The 25,403-nt window shown below is 46.0% G+C and overlaps 4 protein-coding genes across 4 annotated transcripts; all 4 read left to right on the forward strand.

The window, feature by feature from the left end:
- Positions 1–966: 966 nt before the first annotated feature.
- EV420DRAFT_1651845 (uncharacterized protein) lies at positions 967–2,436 on the forward strand (the record flags this gene model as incomplete). The annotated part of the gene is made up of 6 exons (XM_060478593.1): positions 967–1,068; positions 1,123–1,237; positions 1,697–1,803; positions 1,855–1,863; positions 2,228–2,321; positions 2,381–2,436. 6 exons carry the CDS (start codon positions 967–969, stop codon positions 2,434–2,436), a joined length of 483 nt encoding a protein of 160 aa, XP_060322633.1.
- A 5,916-nt stretch (positions 2,437–8,352) lies between these two features.
- On the forward strand, positions 8,353–9,693 carry EV420DRAFT_161529 (uncharacterized protein). The gene is made up of 2 exons (XM_060475069.1): positions 8,353–8,421; positions 8,582–9,693. The coding sequence occupies exon 2, from the start codon at positions 8,678–8,680 to the stop codon at positions 9,503–9,505; it is 828 nt and encodes a 275-aa protein (XP_060322634.1). The 5' UTR covers positions 8,353–8,421; positions 8,582–8,677; the 3' UTR covers positions 9,506–9,693.
- A 3,461-nt stretch (positions 9,694–13,154) lies between these two features.
- Positions 13,155–13,532, forward strand: EV420DRAFT_1487020 (uncharacterized protein; the record flags this gene model as incomplete). The annotated part of the gene is made up of 1 exon (XM_060470477.1): positions 13,155–13,532. The coding sequence occupies one exon, from the start codon at positions 13,155–13,157 to the stop codon at positions 13,530–13,532; it is 378 nt and encodes a 125-aa protein (XP_060322635.1).
- A 2,046-nt stretch (positions 13,533–15,578) lies between these two features.
- On the forward strand, positions 15,579–16,228 carry EV420DRAFT_1651848 (uncharacterized protein; the record flags this gene model as incomplete). The annotated part of the gene is made up of 3 exons (XM_060478594.1): positions 15,579–15,641; positions 15,695–15,812; positions 15,870–16,228. The coding sequence occupies 3 exons, from the start codon at positions 15,579–15,581 to the stop codon at positions 16,226–16,228; spliced, it is 540 nt and encodes a 179-aa protein (XP_060322636.1).
- Between the last annotated feature and the right edge of the window lie 9,175 nt (positions 16,229–25,403).

Below are 25,403 nucleotides of genomic sequence, written 5' to 3' on the forward strand. Positions count from 1 at the left end.
ATCAAAAAAGCCTGATACACCACTAATGTCCATATCACCTCCCTGTCCTGATCTGTTCGCCCAACTGTTCCGACAAAGTCACGATGGCCTACGGGGCTCAATGTGTTCAACATTGGCAGCCTTGCCCAATGCCGGCTAGATGACTCCCTTGTCAGAAATCGCCCGCCTACACACACGACGATGTTTCCCGAATTACATACGTAAACACCAGTGTTTGCACACGCCGCCCCCACTTCTCCCGTCAGCACTCCTGTGGAACTATACCTACGTCATTCAAAGATCCGACAGTGCTCGTTCTACGGAAGGGTGCAATACGCTACACGCAGGTCAAAAGCGAGACGGCACTCGTTCCCTTGGACGTGGGTGCGATGGATGTGTGCGCCTCATGGTATGACCTTGTTGCACGTACGCGGAGGCTGTGGTCTACAATGCGCATCGACTGTTCGTACGTTGGGTTGGCATTGGAGTCTATCCGGGAGTCTAGGCGTGTCTTGCACGTCATCTGCTTTATCTCTACCGTTCCAGCATCCGTAGACTGTATTCCCTCAAACATTGCTCTTCAGAAGCTCCATTTACGGATCTTCTCAGCTTTGCTTGCATCTCTCCGCTATTCGGGTGCCGTCGACTACATACCATTAATATTGGTCGACTCTACAACACATCTTGTACTGTATTTCCCACCTTCCACCCCCACTGGGCGATCAATTCTACTCAACATATTACCCTCGACGATTCTAATCAGATTACCTCTCTGAGTCGAATGTCGGGGATTTGTCCAATACAACCTACCCAATTCGGAGTTCTGATAGCTCCTTGAGCGCTTTCTCCTCGTGCAAAGTATCCTCTCCCTCGCATACATATACTTTCCGTGGTTAACCTCTTCATTCTCGATCTCGCATCCCAGCTACGGACGTTTGAATATCCTGAACAAGCTTCACTACCCGGGTCGGTGCACGTTCGTCTTCAATGCAGTCATTGAAGAGCGACTATGTCAATGTCTGTCCTCTGACGAGACTTCTCCCACGTCCCATCAACGACTTTGATCCCATCGTCAGAAGGGGAGAACATGTACGGCATACTCGATTTGACGCTTCTTCCTCATCTTGAGGACTTGTATATTAGGTGCAAGACGAGGTCATTCGAGGATATGTTGAGGATGATCAAGACGAGGAATGCCTCGAGGAACTTGAATACCAGGTCGTCGTAGTGGGAGAAGACGAAGGCCCAGATTCGGAAGGTGAGTTTCCGTGGGCCGGGACCGCCGGGTTAATGAAGAGGTTTCATGGTATGTTGTGAGAGGACTGAGAGGCGCATCGTGTAGCGGTTTTGTAGACTTTTTCACTACGATGATTGTACCGATGAATAAATGAATGATGTGCTGCAAAAAATAGAGAAATGGTACCACCACCCAAGTTGTGGACTGTCTTTTCCGGGTCGGACCGGCCCGTGCAAACAATGACGGGCCTTTCTCTCTAACCGCCATTACCTTTTTTTTTCTCACTCTTCGCGTACTATTTCTTCGCAGATCAGCACGTATGTGAAAGGCGAAAGTTGTTTAAACTCTTTGCTGCTCACAGATAATCCATGTGAGGTGCTGTGCAGACGCCCACTTTAAATTTTCCCTTGAAGCTGATATACTCTCATATCAATACCCGGAGGTGCTTCTAGGTGGCTCTCTCGTTCACTGTGGCTGAAGTACAAGACCGAATCTTTGTCTTCACATCCACCAACAAACATCGATATCAACGAAACCAGGTCTGGTTTCATACTGCTGAGGATGGTGGTGGAAACATGAGCGAGCTGGTACGTATATTTTCATTGCATCTTTCCTTAGCTAATGTGTTCATTCCACAGTGGATTCAGGTATGTTTGCATACTCTTATTGTCTTTTAATGTTCATATATATAAGTTGCCTCATTTCATGTTAAGGTTTGTCTTGATTCCAGTTTGTACATCTTTTTCTTCCCATGTTTCATATACATAACGCTTCTGATAGGATATTTCCTGCATTTCGATCAGAGGACCTCAACAGTCTTGGGTTGGCCATTCATTGTCCTCTCCGTATTGTCTGTGCTTATTGGTGCGAAAATCGGCTCTTAAAATCAAGTTTATCCTCATTTTAGCCCCAGATTTTTGAATTGTGCACATTTTTTCGAAGGTGGCTTCATCAGACCGATATCAAGCACAGCATGGGAGATGCTGAGCATTTTGATGATCCGGGCGCTAGTCCGCGCAGCTTCCTTCTTACCACGAGGACAGCACGGGTGACATGTTTGATGCGACCACAGCTTGTTACCAAACCACGTCGTCTCTTTACTTTGGTATGTATCGTTGTCTGACCTTCGATCCCTGCTCCATATCCTCATTCCACTACCACTAGGACGAAAACCCACGGATGCAAAGGAAGGGATGGTTGATCACGGAGTCACTATCTGATTTCGACTAGATGACGCTGGTACACACTTGCAAGGATCACAGAAAGGCAAGGATTAATACATTGCAGAAGGTACAAACCTGTGTCCCTCCGACGGAAACATTCCGCCTCGATCTGTATACCATTCTGGGTTGCCAGGAAACGCCATGGGCAATTCGTCAGATATCCATGCATGTGATATTGCCGATATCGCATGCGTGGATATCTTATGAGGAGCGCATGGATTTCTGGATGCCCATCAGTGGATGTGAATGGCCTGCCTAGCGCTGATCCCTAACGATACGAGCGCTGGTCTCATTCGGATCGAGAGGTCGAACGTGGGAGAGGAATACGAGTGGCGAGATGCTGTGTCTGAAGGAAGTAAGTGGGATTAGGGGGGGAGGGGGGGTCTATGCGTAGAAGAGTGGAAAGTCCTTGTACACACCATCGGATCCGTCTATCGCAGTGCAAAGGTGATGAATTACCTCAGCAGGCTGGGTCAGTTTTTTAAAATGAACACAAGCGATTTAAACAGCGATCTTTGTTGGCTCAGGCAGGGGTGAACATTGCAGAAAGTCGGCAATAATTCGTTCATGGGAGGGGCAACCCGGAACCGGCACTTACTTCAATCGTGTGGAATAATTTCTTCAAGTATTCATAGAGCCGCAGAATAAAAGAGAGACATATGAGATGGAGAACGATGAAGGGTTTCAATGAGGCAGGAGCGCATTGAAAGCAACGATGATAGACGTCAGGAAAGAAGATGGAAGGCCTGGCCAAGGCGGACTCTTAACCACGGCTTTATGACCGGGCCAGACACTGGGTGCGCATCGGCCCGTACAGCAGTTCCATGGAGATGTTTGCTTTCCTTTCGCTCTGTGCTAGGAACGAACCTACCAAGCCGTGGAAGGAACGCGGCCATGTTCCCTATTGGTTACTATCATTGGACTCCCAGTGGATTGCTAGCACCGGGATGGCTGTGACAATGCAATCCTTGGACGAAGGAAATCAAATGGAAATGACACGACTGGCAATCATATTATGGCGGGAAACAAGATGGTGTTTGATATCGTCTCTGAATCCGTTGTTGTCAGGTCAGCCAGCAGCATTCGATTTCGTTAAATGAGATTCAGAAGGGATACATGATTTGCGTTATCAATATTTTCCCTTCCTCACTATATTTACTGTGTTCGTCTTCATACGCAGCATCTCCATTTCGCCTCGATCCAAGGAACATTGTTACTTTTTCTTTTCTTCTTCGAGAACTCCGAGTCTCATTTTCCCTCACTGTCCGCCATTTACGGTACCATTCGTATTGGGATTACAATGGCTCAGTCTAAACAAGCAGGTCGATGCACTACATTCAAAGCAAGCCCCTCAGTCGGGTACCGTGTTGATAAGAATTTTCAGAGAGCGCGGTGTTATCCCAAATTTATGATTAACAACACTGCAGCAAAATAGACAGTGTATCCCAGTTCTGGCTGATAGTCGTGTACAGCGCATGCAGAAGAGTCGAGAACATCGTATTCTTTGATTTCAATGTACACGAAAATAATCTAAAACGTTTCATGTGAGTCGAAACTGTCATTAAATAGAAGGATACCAACGTACCGTCAAGTACACAAAGCGCAGTTAGCGCTGTCTTCGACAAATGAATTATTCTGCAGGCATGCAGCAGAAAACAGGAAATCGAGGAAATCGAAGCAAGCAGGATTGCTGTTTGTTACCGGAACGCGACGCCGAATATTCGTCACACGGATCCTCATGAGATTGGGTCGATTTTGAAAGGGAACCAACCTTTGGGGGATAAGTGACTGTGTATGTTGCGTCTGCCTACGCGAAGAGTTAGTCAACGAATCCTGAAATAGACGGGGTGACATCAGCGAGTTTCGACGTACCCGATACTACTAATATCTCCCGGCACTCAGAAGTTGCACAGCATGAACTTCAGGGAGAGGCCGGTTTCAGGCCTAGGCGTATAGTTGGTGGTCCGTCCGACTGGGAGGTTTATTGTGATAGCGGTATACATATCACGTAGGAAAGGACGTGGGGATTGATGAAAGACGAATTCAAAATCTAAAGCGAGCCTGAGGATACATTTCGTTCCGGAGAGGGATATACGTACCAAGGAACGTGCGGGGATTTGCTCTCGGTTCTGTCCTCAACGTAAACCCAATGTGTATATACAGTGACTGATGGACTACACGGCCTGGGACCATTGTCAGACTGAACGGAAGAAAGGGCTGCCGTGGAAAGAATACGTTATTTAGAAGAAGAGAGAACGCGAATATATTTTAATACTAGTCTATCACTCAACATGGAATCAGGAAGTCGGAATGAGAAAATTCCTCGTCTAAATCTCGCGGGGTGTGTCCTGGCCCAGCTTCCTTGAATCTGAACAATAAATATTCCGCAGTGTCAGAACGCTACTTCGAGGAAAACAATGACGAACCACCCTCAAAGCTAATACTGCTCCATGGACTATGCTTCCCCGACGCAAATTGCTAACTTGATTGGTACAGATCACCATGTAACGACGCTTGACTTGCATTCATATACCATCTTTGATATCTGAGTCACCGATTTCAGGACGACGATTTGTCTCAAGTACATGGAACTTTGATGAAGCGAGATGGGTCAGTGAAGTTAGGACCCCTATCGTCGTTCTCCCAACAGTTGGGCAGCCGATTTTGGGATGATGTCTCGTGTCACCGGGCTCGTAGTATAGAAATTCAATTGAACAAATTTATAGGAATTGAACCTTGGGGAAGCAAGACAAAACCGTGAAGCTTTGGAGTGGGGAGCGCAAAGGAAGTTACGAGAAAACCCTTGATCGAAGCACGTTGAAGGTACACCGGAGACCAGTGCGCAGCGGCCCGCTACGCGCCGTGATTATTTGGCACCCAGAGAAGCAAACAAAGCGCGCTTCTTTTTCTCCCTCCATGCTACTGTGTCATCTATACCCTCTTGATGACTGCACGTCGGTTTATGAACTGGAAAAACCTCAATACCCAGTTCTTGAAGAGAGCAAGGAGGCTAATCTTCCGTAATCAAGTTCATGCGCTCCACCCTTCGACTGGCTTTCCTTGACCACGAATACGATGGCTTCCTGCGCTGGCTACGAGTCGAATTTTCGCCGAGATGATTTATTACTTTCCGACCAGCATGGGACATGCAAGGTGGACGATGAGCAGTGCAAGAAAACTAGCGAGGGCAGAATCGCAGTGTTCCCGCTCCTGACTCGATGAAGATCCTTGTATCCCGCGAAATGACCTGCCATTCTCCACGCGTTAAGGGATGCACCCACCTAGTCCTCACTGCCGCTGCCTGCCACACCCTCTCTGCCCCCGCCGTCTCATTGATTTGCCGGAAGTAGGATGGCCATTCGTGTTTTGCCATGACGCAGGAATTGTGCTGTAGGGATGGACATTTTGGTGGTATATATATGCTAGACGAATGACTGGAAAAAAGAGGTACGCGCTCGTTTGTCGAGTTGTTGGTTGTACACAGCTGATACTGTTCTTACAGGAAGTCAGGTGTTCGTATCAAGTTGAACCGGTGAAATTCGTCAGGCGTCCTTCGAAGTATGTTTTTCCTCCTATGATGCACCTCCATCACGTTTACGACTGCATGTAGTCGTTGTCTTTGCAATCAAGGCACGAATCAAAGACAACGACTACTACCGGAAACCATACTTCACTGGCAAACGCTAGGGATTCGCACTGTTGCTCCTGTTCAAATTGCACTATAACTGGTTTTCCAAATGTATGTTCCTGCCGTGAACCTGTAACGAGTGACCTAACTTTCTCTCAGGTATTCACGACGACATCGAAATAGCCTCTTACACCATATCGCACCCGTCTCCTAGTTTGTCTTCCGGCAAAATCACGATAGCAGACGCATGGCCTGATGTGATCAACACCGGCAGCCTCGTCCAACGCAGGCTGGACAGCATCCATAGCTCCAACCAGACATCGCCTGCCAACACACACAAGTCGACAGTTCCAGTCGCACACTCGAAACAAGGATCGCTCGTTGTGCGTGGCCATCCCCTATTTCCCGCTGGAACTTTTTATATTAATGTTACGTCAATTCGAACACGGTGCTATGTGATCCAAAAGTCAAGCCATCCTCGTCCCCGCGTATGTGCGTAGATCACGGCATGTCCTTGTGGCAGATCCGCCGATGCTGTGGTCTGCAATGCGCATCGGATTTTTGGTTGGGATTTGCGTTGGAGCATACTCGGGAGTGTGGGTGGGCGTGTTATGCCCATCATTCTCCTGTCTCTGTCACACCAGCTTTCGAATGTTGTATTCCAACAAATCTTGCGCCCGAGAAGCCCGGCTTACCGACCTTCTCGACTCTGCTTGACACTCTCGGGGCGCCTCACGTACATAGCCTCAGCATTGGCCGACTCTACAACGTACCTTCCCTCCATCCGCCACTTAGAGTAGGCGCTTAGCGACTCTACACTGCTTATCGCCTCCCCCAAAGGTGGTAACCAGCTTACCTCGACTGTCAAAACGGCCGCAAGCTACCAATAACCGTAACTCACTCGGCCTCCATCTCTACAGTCTCGCACACATTTTCTTTCCTGGCCCTTCGCAGCCTCAAATTGGTTTGTTGACGCCGTGATCTTTACTTCGGCTATCCGCCGGGCACGCTGATCTCCCATGGTCTCATCAGCATCTATTCTCCCGCCAGATTCCTCTCGTGCCCCATCACCCGCTGAAATCTGCTCATAAGCAACGAGAGTGTGTACTGAGGAATGACTGTCAGGATTTTGTCCTCAGCGACCCATCACATTTAGACATACCTAAGCAAACTCCTCATATGCTTTCTCCCATCAAAGGACCCAGACGCGTGTGGGCACATCCTTCTCCCTGCGTCATCGCCTCACTATCAGTCTCATACTCCGTTCTCACCCCGGTTATATGGGCATTGATATCCTGAACAGCTATTATAGTCCATGTCTGTGCACGTTCGTCCGGTCGTTCTCTCGCCAGGCTCCCCTCTTACCCCATCAACTGCTTTGATCCTGAATTGAGACATGTACGGGACACTCAATTTCAGGGCTACATCGCTCGCTTCATCTGATCGTAAGTGACGAGAGCATTTACGACCTTCACCATCTCAGGACGCGGACACGCTCAAGATGAAGGGGACGCTATGGATGACCATGACGAGGAAATGTCGGAGGAATTTGGATGTTGAGTCATGGTATGGGGAGAAGGTCAAACGCAGTTTTGGAAGCAGAGTTTCCGTGGGTTGATGAGGTTTCGTGTTATGTAGTGCGGGGACTGTTGAGGGGAGGTTAGGCATTCTTTCATTTTCTTATGTGGGATCTGAACGAAAGTGGTTAGCAACGTTTTTCACCACCGGCTGCAACTTCCCCGATATATGAAAGCCGTAGAGAATAGCCTGTAGGAAGTACAGGGTTTTAGTAAGATGAATGATATAGATAATATTCCTGAGACGCATCTTTGGCACTGAAAAAGCGGTATTTGCAATGGAAAGACCTCAAGGTATACCATCGTGAAGCTGATGTGTAATATTTTGATGCATGCAGTAAAACCTTGGTGTGAGGAGGCGGCAGCGGCAGGCAAGTGATAGTAGAAGAGACTGCCATGGGGAAGTTGGGATCGAAGTACGAGCCTACAGCCCTACGAGACTTATGTCGCATAATACCCACAAATCAGATGTCGAGATGTGCTCTGGACAACTAATATTACTTTCAACACAAATAATCAATAAATCGGTGGCCTACAATATTCCGTCATTTCTGTGCCAAATCATCGCCAAGAACATAAATCACGGGTACATGATTGATGGCGATGCTGTATCTACAGCATTAAGTGCACAGGATTTTCGGCAGTGCTGCTGATGGCGAGCTGTGGCACACATGATGGTCCGGGCGCTAGTTTGAATAACCTCCTTCTTACCACCAGGACAGCATGAGTAACACATTCTGCGCTACCACATCTTGATGGCAATCCGCACCTTGGAAGGTATGTGTGGTTGTCTGACCTTCGATCCTTGCTATTCTAATTCCACTATGATACTTAGAAATGATAGAAGAGTGGGAATGGCGGAGTGGGAAGGAAAAGTGGTATAACCTGGTAAGCACTTCAATTTATAGACAGATAGGCAAGGAATAACATATTGCAGAGAAAGTTAACACATGAAAATTATAAGAGCCTCCCCAAGGTCACACTCTCTGCCCTCACTGAGACCGGCAAAGCAGAATCAACCATTCCAGTGCCAATGCAATGCTCCTACACTGGTACCATGCCTGCCATACAATCTGCTCTCGCAGACACTCCCTGTGCCTACCTTGGTATGAATGGGGTCTTGAAGGAGCTCAATGCGACACTTGGCACATCATATACTCTCGATCACCCCACCTTGTCATCTGTTCTGGAATCCTTCATCAGACAAGATTATGACTTTGGCACCCTCTATGCCAATCTGCGTCCATACTGGTATGGTTTGAGCACTGTCGAACGCATCCGCGAAGCATGGGACAAGGATCGGCAAATGCGACAAAATCTGGTGTTCAATAACAGAATCTCTCAGGGGGATATTCCACCCCGGTGCATCTGGGATCTGTATGCTAATAGGGTGGTGCCATTCTGGGTTACCCATGATCTGTGGCTGTGGCCCATATCACATGCATGGGTGTCTGACAAGGAGCGGATGGATGTGTGGACACCTATCAATGGCTATGAATGGCCCGTGCCGATTCCCAAAGATTCGGACCTCAATCACATCCGGATCGAGATGCTGAACCTTGGAGGGGAGTATGTGTGGCTAGATGTTCTGTGTTTGAGACAAGAGGGTGGGTGCAGGGAGGATCTATGCAGAGAAGAGTGGAAGGTTGATGTTCCAACCATTGGAGCTATCTATCTCAGTACAAGTGGAAGGACGGTGGTATACTACCTCAGCAGGCTCAGTCGACCCTTTTTTTTGATGTCAGATGACTTGGAAAGCAATCGCTGTTGGTTCAGATGTGCATGGATGCTTCAGGAGGTCAACAGTGATTATATCATTGGCAGGAAGACTGAGCATCACTGGATGGATGAAGACATGTGAAGAAGAGTCGACAAACACCTACAATCATTGAGGTATGTGAGGCAGGGTAGTTTGTTCAAGATACTGTGGGAGATGCGGAATCGTGTGTCAACGAAGCCTCTCGATAAAGTAGCAGGTTTGGCATACTTTCTCTCCAAGAGATCTATCCCGATATATGATGAGTCACAATCTGAAGAGGATGCCTGGATAGCACTTACAGAGGTGATGTCAAAAAAGTATTGCATGGAGTTGCTCTTCTTATACCCTGAGCCTGGGGATGGATGCAGACACTGGCAACCATCATGGGACCAGTTAATGGCAATGGAGATTATGTCAGATACTAAGATTGTTTCAGTGACAGGGAAACTTCACACTGGGAAGACAGGTTCTGACTGGTATGAGGGACCCTGTATCAAGTCAGGTTATTTGTGGGGACTGGGCCAGGTATCAAACAAAAAGATATCTCGACGTGGCAAGTTGGTGGTTGAAGATCATACTGGAGCACCCCATATATTTAGGACCTCTGCTTATCATGCATATCCGATACCTGATGGCTGGTATACCTTCTTTGGTGACAGTTATTCTTTCTCTCAAACCTTATCACATTGGGTGGTAGGCCGGTGAAGAGGCTCTGTGCGTGCCAAGCTAGAAATGCACTAGCGTATATAACACTAACACACCCACACTCACACTCACACACACACAAACCCTCAGTAGTTCGGGGGTGATGTGCGATACAAGCACACAATAGCAGTAGTATTGAAAGAATCCTTGCACATTACAATATAATATAGCACGCTTAGCAATATAATAATCTTCTAAGTCCAAATGCTTTTGGAACAGGAGGTGAGCGACAGAATCGCTTGGCCTCAAGGCAAAAGTATTATTTTGCAAGCCCCCAAATGTTCTACAAGAACGTATAACCCTCAAAATATGTCGCGCGCAACACACAAGTGTCCACAACGTTTCACAATACACTTAACACGACTTAAAGCCTTGCGCTCCAAGCAGAAAACACTTCAAAACCCGTTCATAGATCCACAGGGTTCTAACCTATGCGATCCAGAGATACACAAACACAGAAAACACGTCCACAAGCCACAGGGTTTGAACCTATGCCACTTGGGAATAAACCAAAAAAACCTCAGAGATTACTGACAAGCCAAAGGGTTCGAACCTCTGCCACTTGCAATAACTTGGAATTCACAAACAAGTTCCAAAAACACAAATGCACATTCAAGTTATCACAATACAATATTCTCTAAGTAGAGTGCAATCAATTACTGTACTTTACTTGAACAAATCAAGCGCGCTCGAGCAAGGCATGCCTCGCAAGCTCTCAAAGTGTTCAAAATAATTCTAAGTTCAATAATACTCTCTCGCTCGAAGCTTCAAATAAAATCCTTTCGTCGTACACTAAGCGCGCTGCTTCGTAGTACAACTGCGGGGGTCTGAAAACTTGCTAACTACCTGTAACTACCGCTCTTATATTTACCGTTAACTATATGAAATGTAAATACTGAAAATAGACAACGCTCCACCTTGGACTCCCTTCTCTTGCATGCCGCATCAGCCGTAGTGATAGTAATCATTATTTTACTCAGCACTCCGTGTCGGCGCACGTGCTACCGCTGCTTTCTCCACTTGACAAGGCCTAGCCTCATTGTGCCATGTGCCATGTGTCTTCTTATTGGCTCCGCGGATTTAATTACAGTGCCACGCAACTTATCTAGTGAGTGAGTTTTATTTTATTGGTTGCCGCGCAACCATTTCTAGTTTAATATTTCATATGGGCAGCAGGTTTTATTTCTCTCCGGCTGAGAACTCCTTAGAGTATTCGGACTTGTTGATTCTTCGTTCAGGATGACATTTCTCGGTGATTGCCGGATTGGCAGGGTTCACGCATCATAGATCAATGTAGCGCGAAGCACCTTCAATATATTATCTTCAGTGAATTTAATTGAGTGATACACTGCAGAGGAGGGCACAGTGTGTGTGTATAAGCACTGAGACTGCACACTTAAATGACACAAGTGTGCCGTTCTAAGTCTAAGCCATGTGCTCTACTCATATTATTTTTATTATAGTGCTTTCTGCCTCAGTGTGTAGCGCTCTATGCCTTACATGCACTCTAATATTATTCACGGGGCACACACATGTTTGCATTCCTAGAATTCGCAAAATTACATGTGTGAACGCGTTGCATGCATGTCACCGGAAACAATGGGATGGGAAGTTCGAAAAAGTGTCAGTGATCAAAATTGCAGACAGTTAACCACATTGGATGCTTGGGATGTTTCGCGATGCACAACTCACTGATCAAATATTTCTTTGCTGAAAATATGATAATGGGTTGCTTTGTGTCAGTCCAATGATAGAGAGGCACGATGGAGAGTAGAGCTAGGCCGTTGTTTACACCTAGAAGAGGTCTCAATAGTCTCAATGTTGTTTCTCTTTCTCTCAACCTACTGTAAAATTATGACCAAGTGTTCAGTAACGCATAGCAGTGACCTGTGAACTGATGTGTTGGGAAGAACAATCCATCGAGATCAGGACAAGTGAGATCAATAGATTCTTTCTGCAAGACGGAAGCTGCAGCAGAAGTACATCCTCGAGAACTGGTGAGGTGTGCTCTAGTCTGTTTTATTCTGAGTTATGATAATAGAAACAGTCAAGGAAGATGGCAGCGAGAGGTGAAGACGCGTCCTTCCAATGCCGACCTGAAATTCACATCTGGGTTAGTTTCCAACCATGTGTGATTAGCCTGTCTGATATCAAACCTGCACAAGAAGAGCGAACATTGCTCAATGATGCTAATGACAAATACACATCACACAGACTCTATCGATGTCTGGGATACGGTCCAGAAAGCCACCTACATATTCGATATACTAATTCTGAGATCCCATCAGTAAATACACCCGAGAATAGAGCAGATCTGGTTTTTAGGTAGTGTTTTTTGGGTGCAGCAGGAGCAGATGTTGTGTAGGAGATTCGTGCCAGCATGTTGTGCCAGTACTCTCATTCTCTTTATCCCTATCTTATCTTTACCATTACCTACTTACTATTCTACTCTTTTACTTTACTGCAGTGATCCCACATCTCTATTACTTATCCCACCTTTCCTTTTACTTTAGCCATGTTCTCTTTATAGATTAGACCCTATCCTACTCGTATATAAGACCTAAAATACTCCTACGTACTCCTTAGAACTACTCAAATAGAGGTTCTTTTCACCTGGTCTTTCCTCCATTCGACTACTCTCTGCTTCATCTAACTCTCATGTGCCATTACTGCCGACTTCCCATCACAGTACTGTCACATATTTTTGACCTACAAGAACCTTGAATTCAACAAACCTCGACTTCGAAAAACAAAAAAGCCTTACCAGCAAGGCCTCATCGATTGAAACCCTCTGGCTTGATCACCCGGATCTCCACACAACTTTGCCTCACCACTCCAAAATTCTGAACCTCTTGCTTCTTCTACCTCTCTAAACTCGCTTCAATTTTTTCTTCTTGCTTGTGCATCTATGGCACCATTTACCCATTCGAAAGGGGTTGCTCCATTTGCTCAGGGGCTCCCACTTTAGGGCAATAAAAAGGCACCTGCTGTTCCTGCTGAGTTGCCATCTATTCAATCTAAAAATAATGCTGACCTTTTGGGGGACATGGAAAGCCCCCTTACTAGCATTGCAAGCCTCGTGCCTGACATCAGCGTGAGAAGCTCAAGCCCTGTCTCTATCAACGAGAAGGGATTATCTTCTTGGCCTGTGAAGGAGGAGTCCATCGTGTCCAAGGACCTTCCTAGCCAGTTTGGCAGTCGTGTTGCTGCGAATGAGCTGAGTTACACAGGTTTCCAAACTGTGTTGGATGTAGATCTGCTGGATCTCGATGATGATTCTGTTGTTCTCCACCCTAGCAAAGTTATGGGATGGGAGACTGTGGGGAAGAAGAAGGGTAGATGTACCCCTTCCCCAGACCCTGGTTCGAAAATTACTGGTGATGTGCTCGGTAATGGGCAGCACACAAATGAAACAAGCATCTAGATCATCAATCTAGATACTAAATCACTCACACACACATTATCACCAATGTATATAAGTTCGAGGGTGAGTACGATAGAAGCACTCACGATGTACTTAGATTTAGATAATCTAGTGGGGTTTTGTCCGAAAACAACTTCAATTCTTCTTTTGATGTGTTTTACACAAAGTACACTAGTCCACGATAGTGGGATTTTATGAACTTGTTTTGCAAGGTATAGTTGAGCAAGTTATACTCATTTTGACGTCGTCTAGAAGAGCTTCTAGTGGACACTTCAAATAATCAAACAACCAAAGACTCCGAGGTCTACAAAGAGTGCAAAATCACTCTACAAAGAACGCACAGGTTCTGACTTCAAGTACAAGACTTGCAAAGAGTACACAGACTCTGGAGTTCCTTGAACTCGACGATTATTCGAACTTAAAGCATTCTGGGGCTTATTTTACTTCAACTAGATGAGGTCTTTTGACTTAAAGTCGACTCAGCATGTCTAGATCACTAATCTCAGAGAGAGAGAGCACGAGGCCTTTGTCCGTGGAGCAGTTCAATTAACTAGCAAGGCACAAACATGGGGATGGCTCTACTTCCTACTTAACTCTTCTAGATTACTGTAGTTGCCCTTATGGGTTGACTTTGGTAACTTAATTCACTTCAGTCAAGGATATGCAATAAAACCAGTGATTGATTAGGTAGCTATACAGGCTACTAGCACAAACGTGGGGGAATGCTTTCCTGCCGTTATGCATCTAGTTGCTGCTAATTTATACGATTCATGTTCTAGGTATAGGAGCCAATATCTACAGTAATTATGGTACAAGCTTTGGAATTAATACAAACAGTGAGTCACTATCCTACAAGTATTGCGCCATTCCATAGTTTCTATTCAGTTCGACACGACTGCGCCAGTTTATTCTGTCACCAAGGAGTGCCCTACTGGTCTGTGGGTGCTCCTTCTTCCATCTGCAAGGCTTGCTGCATGCCATATGTATTGAATACTGCAGTCTGCACAGGATCTCGAGGATGTAACCACCGATCGTGATCAGCTGCAGGTCCGAGATTATATTCTGTTGATCACTGCATGATCAAGGTCGGTTATCTCGGTACCCAATGTGGCTATTCATTCTTCCAAGGTTATTCCTTTCCTAGCCTGAGTTGATCTCGAAAGCTGATCTGTTTCTTGACTTAGCAATTTTTCTTGACAGGTTCTTTCTACTCATCGAGGTGACAAGGCATCTAGTTCATTCCATTCTTCAACTTCTTGGTTTTTATACTTCATACAGACAAGTCCCCGAGATTTGACTGTAATAGTCTTGTTTAGGTAGGGCTTAGCTTGGTGTGTTGACAGCTAGTAGAATTGACTCTTTGAGATGTCGTTTCTAAGTCTGTTCTGTACTGCCGTGCTCTCATTCTTTATGTAGTATTTAGCTACCAGCATGAAGCCTCCACTGTAGCTCTCTGTACCACTTGTAGATTGCATAAACTGATGTAAAATCACAAAATCTATGGGTAGCCTGATACCAGGCATATCACCGGGTTTACTGCTAGCATGAAAAATAGATATGAAATTTTATCTGATTCTGATGGTGATGAGAATAGGGTTGCTATTGAGAATACTGTAAAGTATGTACATGACGTATGGCAGAAGCATTTCGAAAAGCAGTTCCTTAATATCCCAAATCAAGTTAGAAGGGAACAAGAGGCTGCTGCAGAGGCAGCTTGACTCGAAGCCCAGGCTGGAGTGATTCAAGCTGAAAATACACAGAACCCTGAGTCAGATACTGAACATGAGATGGGAAATGAAGTACCTGTAGAAAGGCCTTTTGTCAACAAAGGAAAGGTTCATGATTTTCGGGACACTGGGATTCCAGGTATTGACAATGAAGAATTGGACCCTGAGAATCAACAATGTGCTTGGGAGAACTTTGATTTTTTGAAAGATGAGGATCCCTGAAGTACAAAAAGCTATCTATGAAGATGTTGTTAGGACTTGGAAGGCATTTAAGCATCCCACTAACACACTTGTTAGTAAAGCTGGTACTTCATCCAAGATGAAACCTGAGATGGCCAGCACCTCAGCCCCCATGACAAAGGGTGAGGTTTCTGGAGAGGCTGTGCACTTTACCCCTGCCAATTACAAGCACCCCTGATTCTGAAGCCTGTAAAGAAGGTCAGGATTGCAGAGGAGATCAAGACTGAAGAGATGTTTGATGCAACTTTGGGCAACCGGAAGGGAGATTCCAAGTCATCGAGCCCTTTGGGACTAAAAGCTAGTAGTCCTGGTGGTTTGTGAGGTCGGTCCCCAATAGCAGGTACCGACATGATGGGTAATCCTCACATAGATATGCACCACATGATCAATGTATCGCAAAATGCCATGCAAGGCCACAAACATAGAGATACACCCAACGTTTGGAGTGGGCCTGCATTTGCTGCGGATCAGGTTGCTCCGAATAGTTTCTTGGGGAGAGCTTTGAAAAAGTCCATTAGCAGTGCAGAACCAATTAACACACCTGCTGATGAACCTGGTGACTCCGATTCATCGTCTTCTTCATCATCTTCCTCGGATGATGAGTCAGGCTCTGGGAATGAGTGTCATAAGAGGAAGCATCACAAGAAGAAGAAATTGACACTGTCATTCACGTTCTCACTCTTGAGACCATACTCCATGGGAGAAACCAATCCCCCCATGTACGTATAATGGTAGCGATGACCTGAAATTAGTGGCATGCTTCATTCAAGAATGTGAACAATACCTGAAGATGGGAAGAGTTAAAGATGAGGATAAAGTATTTCACATCTCTCGTTTCCTGGAAGGGAAGGCCCATGATTTCTATGATCAAAGTGTCAGTATGAATTACAATGAATGGGACTTAACTACCTTCTTCTGGGAGATGTTTAATTATTGCTTCCCTCAGGATTTTTGGGCTAAGGTTCGTCGAAGGATCAGACAGTGTTTCCAAGGTTCTCGTGATGTGCATGCATATGCTCATGAGCTGAAAGGCCATTACCATATGGTTGGGGATGAGTCAGAACATACTCAAGTGCTCCGCTTGTGGTATGGGTTATGGCATGATCTCTGGGAGGAGCTGAGTTGTCATTTCTATAATGAGGAAATCAATACTTGGCATGAGATTGTTGATATGGCCAAAATCCTTGACATCACTCAGCATAGTAATGAAGGAAAATCTCATGGAGATTATGAGCATAACCGCCATGCTAAGAATCATCGCACGAATGAGACAACTGAACGAAATAAATGGAATGACATACCATGCTCCAAGCAAGATCACTCTCCAAAACCAGCTTGTCCGAGCTTCAACGACGAACTTTGTGAATTATCTGGCATTCCACATAAGGGCCCAGCTTGTAATTGGGAGAAGCCTGTAATGGATAAGAAGGCCCCCTGGCATGCGCACAAGTTGGATAAAAAGCAACGTAATGAGTACCTCACTGAAGGAAGGTGTTTCCGCTGTGGAAAGGTTGGACACACCTCTTGACAGTGCCCTGAGGGTAGCTCAGTTGCCTCCGGTTCACGTTCGGGTCCTCCTGGCCATCGGAAACCACCCACAATGTCTTCAGCGAACATTCAGTTAAAGTTGAGGGAGGCTGATCGTTTATCAAAGGTGGCAGAAAGCTCGATGAGCTTTCAACTAAATAATATCAGACTCAAACTCATTGATGATGATTTGCCCACACTGCATGCATGTGCTTGGTCACCTGCTGAGGCTGAGTTGTGGCTCAAACAACCTATGGGTGATATGCTCCAAGAATGGTGGGCCTGGCGCATGAATTCCATGACCAATTGGCCAGACTCACTTGCGATCGAAGGTTCCAAGGGCACAGAGGGTGGGATTAAAACATGGTTCACCATGTACCATATGAAAGGCATGAATTTCATCTTGTTTGATGCTTGCCATGATGGACAGGATGAAGTACTTGTGCCTGTGGACATCGTTCAGTATGGCGACATGGTATCCTGGTACAGGTCCTACCTAATTCACACTTATGAAATCCCCTCTGTTGAGTTGCCTACACCATTGCCTAAGGACTTAATGGCCATGTTTGTTGAAGAATACCTTAATGAGGGATTCAATGGTGAATTCCATGATGTGGCTAGAAGGTTCAGCATGTCTTACAGAAGTCCCAATGTATTACAAGTATGCAATCGTGCTCTGGGGCATGAATTCCATCTATCCTGTGCAACAGCTCTTCATCCGAAGTTCCAGCTCTACAACTGGTGGCTAGCCCGGGTTCAACGCTGGGAGAAGAAACAACTGCATACCTGCTGCTGGTCTGGTTGGAAAGTTGGTCTCGCTGGCTTGGAGGGCGGGTATGTAGGAGATTCTGTAACACATAAACCCTGCAGGAGACTAGACAGCCTGTACCTTGGACATGTGAGTCACAAACGGGACAAACTTACTGCCATTCAACGTAATGCGGGTATTCCTCATGACTTTACTCAGCTAGTCCCAAAGCCAATGGTAGTAGATGTCTTCATTGAAGGGAATAAAGCTTGGGCCCTCATCGATTCAGGTTCACTGTCTGATTTCATGTCGACTACCTTGGCAGACCAATTAAATTTGAAGAAAATTGAGCTTGAAAAGCCCATTTCATTACATCTTGCAGTACAAGGCTCACGTTCAAAAATCAATTATGGAACCAAGCCGAGATTCCAATATCAAGGCATTGATGAACAAAGATACTTTGATATTGCAAATCTTGGAAATTATGATGTAATACTTGGGACACCGTTCCTATTTCAGCACAAAGTCACTATGGGGATGAATGAGAACATAGTCCATATTGGAAGCGAGGAGAGCTTACCCATTGAAGGATCTAATGTCAGTGAACTAGCCTCCCATTCAGTCAAACTGGCAGAAGAGGCAGTTGTGGATGTTTGAAACATCATTCTCGAATCTGCACAAGCTCGTGGGTTGTTTAATGATGCAGCTAAGGCTCCATTACCTCCTTTTAGGCCCATCAATCATGAAATTCCTTTGATTGATGAAAGTAAGACATACCACTGGTGACCATCCAAATGCCCTGAGCCCTTGCTCAGGCAATGGATTGAGAAGAAAAAGGATTACCTAGCTACTGGCCACTGGAAGGTGACTACAGCATGAAACACTGTACCAATGTTATGCATATTTAAACCCAATAAACCAAAAAATATGCTGGAATTACGCACCGTGTTTGATTTGCATGAGTGAAATGTGAACACCCATAAAATGGTGGTGCTGTTAGCCTCTATTGATGGTATTCTCTGTCGAGTAGCAGGGAGACACTATCAGTCCCTGTTCAATTTGCAGGCAGTGTATGAACAGATTCGCATAATCACGGAGCACCTTGACCGTATGGCCATAACTACACCTGACAGAAACATGATAAGCCTTGTGATGCAGCAGGGTGACTGCAATGCACCCGCTACTTGCCAGGCCTTGACAAATCATTTATTTTCTCCATACATCGGCATGTTCATGGATGTTTATCTTGATGATATTATTGTGTATTCAGATACTATTGAAGAGCATGCAAAACACTGTGAGCTTATATTCGACATCCTGGAAGAGCAATGGCTTTACCTCAGTGAGAAAAAGTGCCAAATCCTAGCACAAGAATTGCATATCTTGGGACATATTGTTGATGACAAAGGAATCAAGATGGATCCTTCAAAAGTTGATACCGTCTTGAATTGGAAGGTACCGACGAACCGTGAGCTTCTCAGTGGGTTTCTCAGCTCGGTCGGATACCTTGCAGACAATATTGACCGCATACGTGTTCCCATGGGGGTGTTGCACACCCTAACTGGAGCTACTGTACCCTGGAATTGGACTGAGACACATCAGCAAGCCTTCGAACAAGTCAAAGAATACGTACATCGATGGCGAGAGAATCATCGTGTTCCTCTTGATTATTCAAGAGAGGCACCCACCATTAATGTGGTTACTGATGCGAGCAGTACCAGAATCGCTGGTGTTGTAAGCCAGGGTGAAGACTGGAAAAGAGCGAAGGTGGCTGCATTTTTCTCTGCCAAGTTGAATTCCGCACAACAGAACTACCCAGTGCATGAACAGGAAATGTTCACAGGAGTTGAGACAATGAGGCAACATTGAGACATCCTGCTGGGATGTCACTTCAAGTGGTACACCAATCACAAAGGACTCATTCACCTCTTGAATCAGTGAAACTTGTCTGGACAACAAGCTCGGTGGATGGAGTTGATATCGGACTTTGACTTTGAGGTAGTATACGTTCCCGGAACTGAGAACATACTCACAGATGCCCTATCTCATCTGTACTCCAACGAGTCTCTAGGGACTGTCTGCGCACCCTCTGAATTCCCTCAACACAATGAGGATCATTCACCTACCAATCCCAGTGACCTCGACATTTCTACGCCTGTGTTGATGGGACTTGAGGTGAATGCTATGATGTTGACATGTATGGGCTCTGGTGCGAAGCCAAAATGGATGTTGAAACCGAAGATCCATGCCAACAAGTCATCCATGGCATTTGCAAAGCATATGGCAGGCAAGAAATTTGTGTTGCATGGCCCAAGGCCTTCAGAGGGTCCTGGGGATTGGGCTGCGGCACCCAGTAACAGTGGTGATGATGTGGGGTCATCCTCATCCGATGATGGCAGCATTGAAGCGGAGGGCGAGCCTGACACAGGACCATCGACATTGAACATTGGTGGAAATGTGGCTGCACAGCCACTTGAGCAATGAGGCCTGATCCAAAACCTGGCTATACTGGATTCAGAGTTACCAGCAGCTGGGGCTGTGCTGGGCCCTGACACGACCTTAGCAAGTTCCTTGCTGTCATCCCTCACCGGCCTCGTTTCCTCACGTTTACTAGGCATTGACTTGCTACCAATCATGCGAGACAACACACCTGGTGATACACTACTGTCCAAGATATCAGCCACCCCTTCACACTTCAAGAATTTCTCGGTGGAGAATGGTCTGGTTTATTTGCATGAGGAAGGTCACAAGCTCCTATTGTCATGAATTTGCCCCTATTTTTTGCTTTATCTTATCTTATCTCAGCATCACGGCAACTCATCATTCGACCCTCATCATCATTCCTCATACCTGATCCGCATCATTCATGACCTGCTTGGTCACACTGCCCACACGCTTTGACTCACACTTCGCACACATGATCACATCGCTCACATGCATGATCCATTTGATGGCCCATAAGTCTGATCATACTTCTATGGGCCCTACCCTTGATATTCCCTCATGCTTCATGGGTTGACACAAGTCACACCCCGGGATGGATAGCACACCACATACACTCCTCTGAAGATAGCACCACATGGATGCTAGTCTTCTGACTCATGATGCGCTTCTACCATATCAAGCACCATATGGACACTGCCCTCCTTATTCGCATGAGCGCTTCTCCTATACCAAGCGCCACAAGGATGGAAGCCTCAACGTTCACAGGAGGACTTCTACCATACCAGTGCCATACGATACAGAAGACAGCGATGCATTAGGACAGTACATACTAGTAAATACAGCAATGTATTTAGTTGAGCCTTGCTGTGGTCTTACACCCCAGCTTTGGCTAAAGTTATACACTCCCAACTTTTCACACAGAAATTCCCTGCTTCCAAGACTAAGGACTATTGTTTCTGACCTAGTGATTGCAACGCCCTCTTCACAACTGAATCACTGAACGTGAGTGACAGTTTAGAGGCAAATGTTGTTCAATCCAAGTTAGTGCATTACACCTATGCATCCCGGAGAACGTTTGTGTGTGTGACCGCAACTTACGGGAGATCATAATCAGTGAGGCTCACTCTCTAGTGGCTCACCTTGGATCTTCAAAGACGTTGGCCTACCTTAGGGACCACGTCTGGTGGAAGAGTATTGCGAGGGATACTCGGGCCTACTGTGAGTCCTGCTCTACATGTAGGCGAAGCAAGCCCTCGAATCAGAAGCCTTATGGCTTGCTAAATCCATTGAAGGTGCCGACTTTCCCTTGGGAATCTATGGGGTTTGACTTTGTGGGTCCTCTCCCTGAATCTTCAAACAGGGATGGGTCATTTAACAGTATTTCTGTATTCATAGACCTTTTAACTGGTATGGTGCACTTAGTCCCATCATGAACTAACTACAAAGCTTCTCAAGTTGCCGAACTTGTTTTTGCAGAAATATACAAACATCATGGCCTGCCAAAGAATATCGTGTCTGACCGCGATGTTATCTTTATGAGCAATTTTTGGTCTCACTTGCACAAGTTGATTGGGGTAAATCTCCATATGTCTAGTGCATATCATCCAGAGTCAGATGGTTCAACTGAATGAGCAAACAGGACTATCACGCAGATGATTCGGAATTGCATCTCGCCGGACCAGAAGTATTGGGTTGCCCGCTTACCTGCCATCAAGTTTGCAATCAACAGTGCTTGTTCAGACTCAACAGGGTACTCCCCTCTCTTCTTGAATACTGGGCATGTTCCTTGTTCAATGATTTGGAACTTGCTGACTGACTCAGAGTTTCCAGATGTTCGAGAATTTGCCAAGATGGTGAAAACTGTGTTGATGAGTGCTCATGATAGCATCCTCGCTGCACGAGTCAAGCAAACACATGATGCAAACAGGCATCATCGGGTTTCCCCCATTGCAGCAGAAGACTTGGTGTATATTTCAACGAAGAACATATCACTCCCCAAAGGTCTGGCTTGAAAGCTAGCTCCGAAATTCATTGGGCCATACAGGATCTCGTGGGACTTCGGAAATGGTTCCTATGAAGTGGAGCTACCTTCTGATCTCAAGTGTCATGGTATTCATAACGTCCTTCATGCTTCCCTGCTTCAGGTGCATGTTCCGAATGATGATAGGTTCTTCCCGGTGTTGCGACTGCAGCCTATTTATGCATGTAATTTTGCAATCTAAAGTGTTTTACATGCATACTGAGATATAGTGAGTGAGCGGACTAAAACTATGCATTGACACTAATGCTATGCGGTGCAATGATATGGAATATAACTTATGGCATAAGAAGCAATGGGATTCTAAACAGGACTTAGTCATGGCACTGTACCTCATGGGCATGCGTGATGAGAAGGCCAAACCCTATACCCAATGCCTTAGGCTCTAACTTACAAGCATGCTCGTGGGAGCTAGATAGAACTTTGAAGATTGCAGTGACACTGAGAGTACTTAGCGCGCTTGCTAACTGTGACGCGTCATACATGAAAATCCGGGGAAATCCTTAAGCGAGATGACAGATATCACCGGCACGAGCTTGGGCAATGGGCTTTGGCCGAAGTCTGCGAGCCTGCATTCCATTGTTCTGAGTCCCATTGTTTGAAGACTCACTTGTTGCCGTGTCTATGAGAAGCCTCTGCGAATCCAAGAAAGAAGTCATGAATGACATACGCCAGAACTGATAGTTCTGTGTGCCTAGACCTGTCAGTCGCTAGAGAACAAGCCCACGGGTGTCAGGAGAGCACCTCTTGGCACGCGTTTAGTGAGCTCACTATAGAAATGAGACTAAAACTGGGAAGTCCGACTCAGATGCTCAGTAAGACGGCGGTGGCAACATGCTACGCATGTAGGAGTCTGGGTACTGTGCGACATTTGTAATTCTAATTCCCTTGTAGTATAAGTAGGCTGGTTACAGTAGGTAGAGGCAAAGTTTCGAGCCCCCGAGTTCCCGTGCATGCGTTGAAAGCGGTACTGTAACAAAGGACCAGTTTGTGACTTCGAGCTGTGTGTAGAATTAGCAAGCTCACTCAGAGAAATACGAGATACCCTTTTGATAAGACTTTTGAGAACTTAGTCAGAGTGAATACGAATCAGTGACGCTGTTTCTGTTCTGTTAAGTGTGATAAGTCTGTTCGGAGAATGTGTTGAAGTGGAAATCTGAGATCTGTTCTGTTCTGTTCTGTTCTGTTTCAGTCTGTTCCGTGTCAGTTCTGTTTGAAGTTCCGTTTCTGAATCTGTTTTCCGAGTGCTTCTGACATGTTCTTGAGTCGAGATAACCTGCTGGAGTTAGTTGGAGAACCCCTACATACAGTTGTGTAGTGAGCGGGCTAAGTCAGTGCTTGCCTGTGGTGTTCTTTTAGTGAGCTCACTAAAGTTTTGGCATGTATTGCCTCTGTTTCTGTTGGGATCAGTGTCCCTTGTGTATTATAACTCAAATCTGCCTTGAAGGTTGCGTCATGCCAGTGAATGACCTTCCTGTAAAAGTTCCTAGACTTAGGAATTCATTAGAGAAATGTTAACAACCAACTAATAATTGACTTAGATCGTGCTAGGATCACCACTTGCACTTTGGTGGATGAAACACTAGCAGGTCAAAGGCAATGTCAAAGCGGATTGCGGGCAGATAGACGTGAAGAACGGAGTTTGAGTTGGGTAGATTAAACCTTAGCTGAAGCTGGGGTTTAGACCAGCGGAGGCACTACTTAAATACAAGTGGCTACGCTAATAATAGTACTGTGAGAAATGATCCGTGGGGATCGCATATGAGTAATCAAGCTGAGTAAAACAGATAAAAATGAATAAACTGTAACATTACCCCCCTCTTAAGACTCGTTCGTCCCGAATGAGGCATCCGAGTCCTCCCCGTCTGTCTCGTAGGACCCGACCTCTGAAGTGCATTCATTGTCATTCCAAATCTCCATTACCTTTTGGAGTAGGTCCACATCGGTTTCGTCGTCCAATGGGGGGTCGAGAAGAATAGGAGGATTCGTATATGGTCGTTGTTCTCTTTGCGAGGCCTCGATTTCGATTTTTCGTCTTTTTAAGTAAGAGTCTCATACGCGGGGATCATCAAGCTTTGGGTTAACAAGCTGCCGAGGATATGGTGTAATGGGTTGGTGCTTCTCGCTCAGGTGGTCATCGATATATTTTTTGTTTTCCTCCAACAGCGCTTTGTCCATGGACTCGGAGATGTCGACTATTAGTCTTCGGAACAAGGAGTTGACCGAGATGGGCTCGACATGTCTTCCCACGTCCAAAGCGTCCACTTCTCCTACTGCGTTAATATCCTCGGAGTGTCTTGAAGCTGAGCATTGGGAGGAGGGTACAGTGATGATTTCGGTGAGACAGGGAGTGTCCAGTTCGTGGTACCTCGATAGATGGTTGGGTGGTATTTTAGTGTCGATCCCAACCGTCCTCCCTTTGTCATTGACCTTCCACTCGACCTTTTGGATGCGAGCTTCATAGTCATTGACGAGTTCTTCCACATTGGCCATGTCTGATCACTTTACCCAGGAATTCTCTTCCATCGGGTATCCCTTCCATTTTACCAAATACTCCATAATGGCTCGACGCGTTCGTCCACGGCCAACAATTTTGTCCCTTTCTTCCACTATTTCCTCGATCTCATACTCTTCCTCATCGTCGATTAATTCGGGAGGTGGCCTCTCAGGGTACGGTTGATTGGGGAATTCGGGAGCATGATACGGGGTCAAAATGGACTCGTTGAACCGATTGTGGATCTTCCAAGCGGTAGGTAGTTTGAGCTTGTACGTGGAGGCCCCCTTCTTTGCTAGGATAGTAAAGGGGCCTACCCGTTGATCTCCGAGTTTCTTGGTTGGGCGTGGAAGATTCAGGTTCGTAGTGTCCAACCACACCTTATCGCCCACCCGGTACTCCACTGCCTTGCCCTTTTGCTTGTCGTAAGCCTTCTTCATTGATTCTGCCGCCCTGTCCAGGGATTCTCTGGCCTTCTCCTGGATTTCTTTTATCCCCTTGACTAGTTTAGAGGCGGCTGGAACAACATCCGGAGGTTGGGCCATCTTGATGACCTGACTGTCTCGCCCGAATACCACCTTGTATGGAGAAAAGCCGGTGGCCGAGTGCTTCCAGTTATTGTGGGTGAAGGCAGCCAGCAGCAACCAGTCAC

This window comes from Desarmillaria tabescens, assembly GCF_030435595.1.
Source record: "Desarmillaria tabescens strain CCBAS 213 chromosome Unknown EV420scaffold_107, whole genome shotgun sequence".
Classification (NCBI taxonomy): domain Eukaryota; kingdom Fungi; phylum Basidiomycota; class Agaricomycetes; order Agaricales; family Physalacriaceae; genus Desarmillaria; species Desarmillaria tabescens.

Excerpts from the sequence above, each read along its gene's own strand:
- EV420DRAFT_161529 (XM_060475069.1), top strand. The coding sequence starts at position 8,678 with ATGCAATGCTCCTACACTGGTACCATGCCTGCCATACAATCTGCTCTC.